The sequence below is a fragment of the Mastomys coucha genome, unplaced genomic scaffold (assembly GCF_008632895.1).
Source record: "Mastomys coucha isolate ucsf_1 unplaced genomic scaffold, UCSF_Mcou_1 pScaffold21, whole genome shotgun sequence".
NCBI lineage: Eukaryota > Metazoa > Chordata > Mammalia > Rodentia > Muridae > Mastomys > Mastomys coucha.
The window spans coordinates 71,657,352-71,664,481 of record NW_022196904.1 but is presented as its reverse complement, the minus strand read 5'-3'; the positions used below and the strand labels follow the sequence as shown (position 1 = coordinate 71,664,481).

General features: G+C 47.5%; 1 protein-coding gene across 2 annotated transcripts in view; it reads left to right on the top strand.

Moving 5' to 3' along the window:
• The window catches only part of Homer2 (homer scaffold protein 2), a 97,151-nt gene that overhangs the window by 86,131 nt on the left and 3,890 nt on the right, over positions 1-7,130 (top strand). The window contains exons 5-7 of one of the 2 annotated variants that reach the window (XM_031387187.1): positions 568-674; positions 4,080-4,236; positions 6,204-6,314. In XM_031387187.1, the coding sequence (XP_031243047.1) occupies positions 568-674; positions 4,080-4,236; positions 6,204-6,314 (375 nt within the window). Of the gene's footprint in view, positions 1-534; positions 675-4,079; positions 4,237-6,203; positions 6,315-7,130 lie in introns of both variants that reach the window. The other variant, XM_031387186.1, reaches the window with a different exon arrangement.

Genomic DNA, 7,130 nt, shown 5'->3' with positions numbered 1-7,130 from the left:
GTAGACTAGGCTGGCCTCAAACTCAGAAATCTGCCTGCCTCTGCCTCCCGAGTGCTGGGATTAAAGGCGTGCACCACTACCGCCTGGCTGGTTCCTACATTTTTAATAAGTATGTTGATCTAATTCTCTATAGCCCCAAGATCTGTCCATTGTTCCTGTTTCTGACACTCTCACTCCTTAGTCTCTGTTGTTTATACTAATCCCTTTTGTCAATTGTAGCTTCTTTACTGGGGTATTTAAGGAGATATTCAAGTTTGACAGGGATTGAACATAGAAAATAGGAACATAAAATTTGAATTAGAAAGCTCCGAGTGGTGGCCCCAGCTATCATCTGGTCAGTAAATCACAATTTGCCAATGCAGTGTGGAGTGTTCGGGGCCCTTAGGCCCTGTGATTGATTGTCTTGGTCAGTCTTTCTGCTGGCTCGGTGAGCGGGTTTGTCCAGACTCATAAACTCATATTTTCTCATTATGCCTAATTTGCTGCCAATGTAAGGACAAGTAGTAACATGTGAAGATAATTCACTTTGGCCAGGAATCTGGGTGTGAAACCCCATCTTCCACTCAGGCATCCAGCGTCAATGGGACGGATGACGAAAAGGCCTCCCATGCGAGCCCGGCCGACACTCACCTCAAGTCTGAGAATGATAAGCTGAAGATCGCCTTGACACAGAGGTGAGGCTGCCTCCAAATCCACGCCTCTGCTCCCTGTGCTATGCTTCCTGATAGCCTTTCCCACGGGGCAGGGTCCTGCTCAGAGCGTCACACTCTCCCTCCTGGTCAGAGGAAATTGGCTGTCACCTGTCTGCAGTGCCAGCATGTATGAGCCTGTTAGTGCAGGGTGTGTGTGCGCGAGAGATATGATTACATGTGAATGTGTGTGAGAACCGGCTGGATCTCTAATTGTGTTTTTGAAGAGGAAATACTTACTTATTCATCTCTGACAAGAGTTTTAAACAAGTAAGAATAAGAACAGTACTTCGGAAACAGTACTTCTCTCTGAGGAGCCTACACTCACACTCTCGGGTGTGCCCTGTACCTTTGTGTTAACCATTGTGTTCCAATAAACTCCAATTCCACTTTTAAAGGCAGTCTAAGAGGTTATGAAAGATAATATGTAATTACACCTAAAATCAATAATATTCCTGTATATAAAAAAGAAGGGGTAGTATTTAAAGAAGAGTTTTTCTTTATAAAATTAACCAGAAGCATAAAACACATGTGGATACAGCTGGTGAGAAATGTCCAAGCTGGCAGGAAGCAAATGGTGTTGGTGTTGTTTTGAAACAGGGTCTCAGCATGCGCCGGCTCACTCCGTACCTGAGCATGGCTTTGAACTCCCGATCTTCCCGCCTCTGAGTCACAAGCGTGCATCTGGGACTGTAAGCGTGCATCACTCTAAAGTGATTTTTGAAGGTCACAGATAATTTAACATATAACATATTTCTTGCCTTTAAAAAACTTGTATGGGAGAAAAAAGAGGGACAAAATTTATGGAGACCAGAGAGGTGACTCAACAGTTAAGAGTGCTTGCTGCTCTTACAAAGAACAAGTTCCATTACCGAACCCCACACTGGGTGGCTCATAACTGCCTATAATTTTAGCTGCAGGGGATCCAGCATTTTCTTTGGTCTCCGAGAACACCAGCACACATGGTATATGTGTGCACATATGCACGAATACAATCTTGTGCACAGGCATGCACACACATATACACACACAAGTACACAAATCTTTAAAAATATTTACAGTTAACACATAGCTCTACATACTTATTACATACAGTATGACATCCAATAAATATAATATGTGGTGCTCAAATCAGTGTCAGCAATGCTGCACTTCAAACGTAGGTGGCATTTAATTGAAGTTGTAAGATGCTGTGTAGTTTGCAAGGTAATATTTTCTTCTGGGTGGTTCTGTACATTAGCATGATCCCCATAGTGATATCAAGAAGACTTAAGTTTTAGAAGACAACACAAGCTATTCTGTGTCTCTGGGCCTTCACTCCTGGCTGAAGGCTTCAGCCAGGTGCCCTCAGTCTCTTCTACCTGTGTAGGAAGATTCTTTCACCAGACTTCCCCATGTAAGAGCCATGTCACCTTCAGGCCCATCCTCTCTAGATTCTGCCGCTGCTGAACTATTGAAACTAGTCCCAGTGAGTGAAGTGACTCTCTGCCTGAGGTCAATGGCTAAGCAAGGCTTCCCAGCAAGCCCGGTCTCCTTTGCAGTATCTCTCTTCAGCCAGCCACAGCCACAGCCTCAGCTGGAATCCCCTGCACCTCCAGAGAGCTGCCATTCACTGCCCCAGCTCCGCATCCTGGCTGCTGTATGGAACTTGATTCCTGTGGTCTGACTTAGAAATTCCAGAAAGCACAGGAGGCTTTCAGGTCCCACCTTCTGCATTTGGATGCTGATTCTGTTTTAGATGCTTCAGAGACAAATCTGACCGGTCTCTTCTCTTGCCAGGTGATTGTGAGGGCTATTTTTGGTTGTTTAAAAGTCACAGTGGGATGCCCTCATGAAAATATTCCAACCCTAAAAATAAATGTTTTCAAATCCAAGTCCAGTGAAAGTGAGTCAGGAAAGGCCATGAAGCCATTTTCCTACACCAGCTCAATTCTTAGTCGTCTCCTCTAAAAATCATCAGATAAAAACATTTTACTGTTTTTTTTTTTTTTAACTCAGTATGTAGCATTTAAAACTAAGAGCATGCAGTCCCTGGTCACATCATAGATTCACAAGGCTGTAGGTAGAATGATAACATATTGTTTAGATATAGTTGTATATATTTAAATTTTTTTTAAGTCTTTAGAAAAAAGGACTTTTTCTTTGGGCAAAATTTTTCTTTGTATGCCACTTGAATGTATGTGTGTGAGTGTGTGTGTGTGTGTGTGTGTGTCTGAGTGTGTGCCTGAGTGTGTGCATTCGTGTGGGTGCATGCATGTGGGCACATGCACCTACACGTACATACAGAAGCCAGAGGGTGAGGTCGATGTTTCTGTCGCTTTTTACCTTATTTTTTGAGTCACAGTTTCTTGTTGAACCTGAAGCTCTCCATTTGGCTGGGCTGACTCTGCATCTAGTTTCTGTAGTCTGTCTACCTCTGCCCCTCAGAGCTGGAGTTACAGGCACGTGTGGCCATGCCCAGCTTTTACATGGGCACTGGGGATTTGAACTCTGACCCTTTGCTTTTACGACAACCATTCTTATCCAGTGACCCATCTTCCACCTCCTTTTTGTTGTTGTTTTATTTTGTTTTGTTTTAGACAGGCTCTCCCAGGAACTTTGGCTGTAACTTACAGAGATCTGCCTGCCTCTGCCTCTCCAGTACTGGGCTAAAGGTGTGCACCACTGTGCCTGGCTCCTGTTTTGTTTTGTTTGTTGTGGTTTGATTTGATTTGGTTTGGTTTTTGTTTTGAGACAGGGTCTTTCACTTGACCTAGAGTTCACCCATCATCTACACTGGCCAGCCAACAAATCCAAGAGATCCTCCTGCCTCTGCCTCCCAGCACAGGGATCCCAAGCCTGTACAACTGCCCCTGGATTTAACATCAGTGCTCTAAGTCAAACTCAGGTCCTCTTGCTCCTGTGACAAGCCCCATATAGACTGAGCTGTCACGCTGCCTGTCAGTAGAACTTCCAATGGGTTTGTCCTGTCCAGCTCTGGTCCGTCAGCTCTGGTCACATTCAGTGCTGCAACTATCCGGCTCTAAAATAAGGGAATGAAGGGGGGGTAGGATAAGGAGAGTGAGTAATGACCAAGGGAAGCCTGGTTCCTTTTGTTTGAAAGACCTTCTTCACTGAGCACTGAGGTCAAAGTTGAGACAGGATGCAGTGTGAACTCTTCCAGCCCCTCTTCTAAGGCAACTTTTAAATAAAAGAAGTGGGTAAAGTGACATGTTCACACTGGAGAGACTCCAGTCCCTCCTGGTAGTCGGTGCTGGCTGGTAGAGAAGAGTTTGAGCTTCCCTCCGGGTGGGCGAAGGGATAGCCAGCTTCCCACTCCTCAGCAGATGGAGGGGCCATGGTGTGATGGACACCACTCCTAATCTCTGTCACCTCCCGTCACCCCTCCAGTGCTGCCAATGTGAAGAAGTGGGAGATGGAGCTGCAGACCCTGCGGGAGAGCAACGCTCGGCTGACCACAGCGCTGCAAGAGTCGGCGGCCAGTGTAGAACAGTGGAAGCGACAGTTCTCCATCTGCCGAGATGAGAATGACAGGCTCCGCAGCAAGGTGGGCTTCATCAGCCAGCAGCACAGAGGGCCTGGCTGTTGGAGTGGGCAGAGGAGATGGGCCACCGGAAGCTCTTTTCCCCTCTCTGCCTTCACCCCACAGGCAGGAGAGAGAGGCATGTTTATCTCCTCCTTCAGTGCCCTGTCATCCTGCCTTTCTTAATAGGACTTCAATCATGGAAGTTATTGACTTTGATTTCCTGTTGCTAAGGAAAAGATAAGTGAGCCAGAAATCCCTGCCAAGGGTTCCCCCATAACCCCGCTAGGCTGGCCTTCTGCTGTAGGTGGGCTTCCCATGGCATCTCCATGGCTTGGGCTCTCCAGTAAGGGAGAGGGAACCCAAGGACAAGTGAGAAATTGGTCCAGGAAATGTTGAGTGTGTTTCCACAGAGACCCTGCTCCCGTCCAAGTCGTTATTTCTAAAAATGTAAATGGAAGCCAAAAGAGTAATATGTTTAGGGAGGAGAAAGGTGGGTGCCAGCTGCTGAGCCACACTCTGTTGTCCTGCTTTGATGATTGAGGGTTTAGATTCTATTCAGATTTTTCCCTGTGACCAGCCCTATTGTCTCATCTGCTCTGCTCTGCAAAGCACTGAGATGGTACCGTGAGATGCTCAAGGATGCCGTGTAGATGTCCTCAGGTTTCCGTTTAGATCATGATGTGTGAGCCCATTAGCCCCCGAGTGCGAGCACACAGGGCTTCAGAGAACGCTCCACAAGTGCAGGAGTTCAGCGGACATGTTTCTTGACCCACGTGTATTCCTTGCCCTGACTGGCCAGGACAGAGCCTCTGTGGTGGAGCCCCACGTCACCACCTTCCTCTGGCCCTAACTGCCCACAGAGTCATTTGTATTTTCCTCTTGTCATGTGTATTTTCCATCCCTGTGATGAATGTGCTGACAGCCAGGGCACCAGGCCAGCTGCTGACTCTGCATGTTCCTATCTGAGCCCTGGCTGATCCTGCCTGCCGGAGGGATCAATCGCTCCTCCTTTTCAAGCATAGGATAGAATTTCTCCCTCTGGTCTGAGTGTGTTAGCCAAAGGCAATGCTGAGGTGTGAGCTAGCCTTACCCAGAGCAGGCTCCCTGGGAGGGTGTGGGCCTCCCTCGGAGGAGCTCTTCAGGATCTTGATTCCCAGGCTGGAGGTAGACCTGGGACACAGTGTCAGCTGGGACAGGTGGTTTAGGTCCTACAGTTGGTGCAGCTACAGAGAAAGGCCTTAAGTTAAAGATTGGCATCGTCTGAATGTGGCAGTGCAGTGCATCTGCTTTTGGATGGGGTATTGGCTCCACTCTGCACACACATTTTGGTTTCCAAGAAATGCTAAGCAGCTGATGGTGGTGTTAGGGTACCAAGGCTCTGTTCTGTCACTCTTCTTGGTCATCCTTTCTGTGGGGTCAGACCCAGGCAGAGATGCAGTTCTGGGGTTTGCCCATCAGCCTTGAAGATGGCACTCCACCCACACTACTCCCCAGCCAGGACCCTTCTGTGTGGGGATCACTTGCTGTTCAGCGACTGAGATATCTTTGATTTCTGTGTGGTAGCTCCTGTCCAGTAGCACTGCTAAATTCCCTACTTGGCTGTCTTAAACCCTTAAGATGAAACTGAGTAATTCAGGACATGATTGAAATGATGTAAAAGTCATTCATGGGAAAAAAAAAAAAAAAGATCAATTCAGGGGACATCTGACCTGTGATGGTCCTTAAAGCAAACCTGAATCTACTCACATGTGGACATGAGAGAAATCCAGAAGCCTGGCGCATAGGCTGGGTTTCATGGCTTACCAGTCCTACTGGGATTAAATGAGGAATCCCAGGCAAGCAGGGCAAATAGCACGTGGGAGCTGCATGATGCCTCTAGAGTGTTGTGCTTTATAGCTTATATGAAAAAGAAAGCATAAACGCCAATGTGGCAAGCTCCAGCTCAATGACTAAAGTAGCATTGTGGCCTAACTGTCCCATTCTTTAAGATTGAGGAGCTGGAAGAACAGTGTGGTGAGATAAACAGGGAGAAGGAGAAGAACACGCAGCTGAAGAGGAGGATTGAGGAGCTGGAGTCAGAGGTCCGAGAGAAGGAGATGGTGAGTAAAGAGCTTTGAGCAGGGCCCCGGGTGTCCTCTGTGACAACCTTTGTGATCTCTGTTCAAAGCGGGACAGGTGACCTGGGACTCTGGCAGCTCCTGCCTCCAGAATGGAGAATCAGGGCTTGCACTACGGTTCAGCTTCCCCGAGAGCCAGAGCCTCAAGGCCCCTTGCAGCCTTCTATTTACAGCATCCAGAGTGAACCAAGGTTGGCGATGTAGCTCAATAGGTAGAGTCCTTGCCTAGCATTCATAAAGCCCTGAGGTTTGAGCCCAAGGACAGTGTGAACTACCATGGTGGCCCATACCTATAATCCCAGAGCTCGTAGAGGCAGGAGGATCAGGAGTTCAAAGGCTATTCTTCATTAAGGCTAGCCTGGAATACAGGAGGTGCTACCTGGAAAAATAAAAGATTTCCCAAAGCCCCAACCAGTCTTACAGATCACTGGCCAGCAGAAGACGGTTCCGCCATCAGGCTCATGTAACTAGACTTTCCCTTCTCACAGTCATTTACGTTCTGGGAGACAGGAAGTTAAGTGCACAGCACTGAGATGTGGGCAAATCGACGAAACCTTCCTAGGCCTCAGTTTTTACCAGGACAAAGCAGCAATTGTAAAAATATATGCTATTTTCCAGTGTGGACAGATTTCATGTGGTGATATATCATGTACTACATTCACCCGTAGAGTCATGCAGTGCTTCAGAATAGCATCTCTCCATTATTATTCAAGTGGGCAAGACGGGTTCCCAGAGCAGCACCCCCTAGTGCACACACAGAGCAGCCCCTAGTGCACACACAGAGCAGCACCCCCTAGT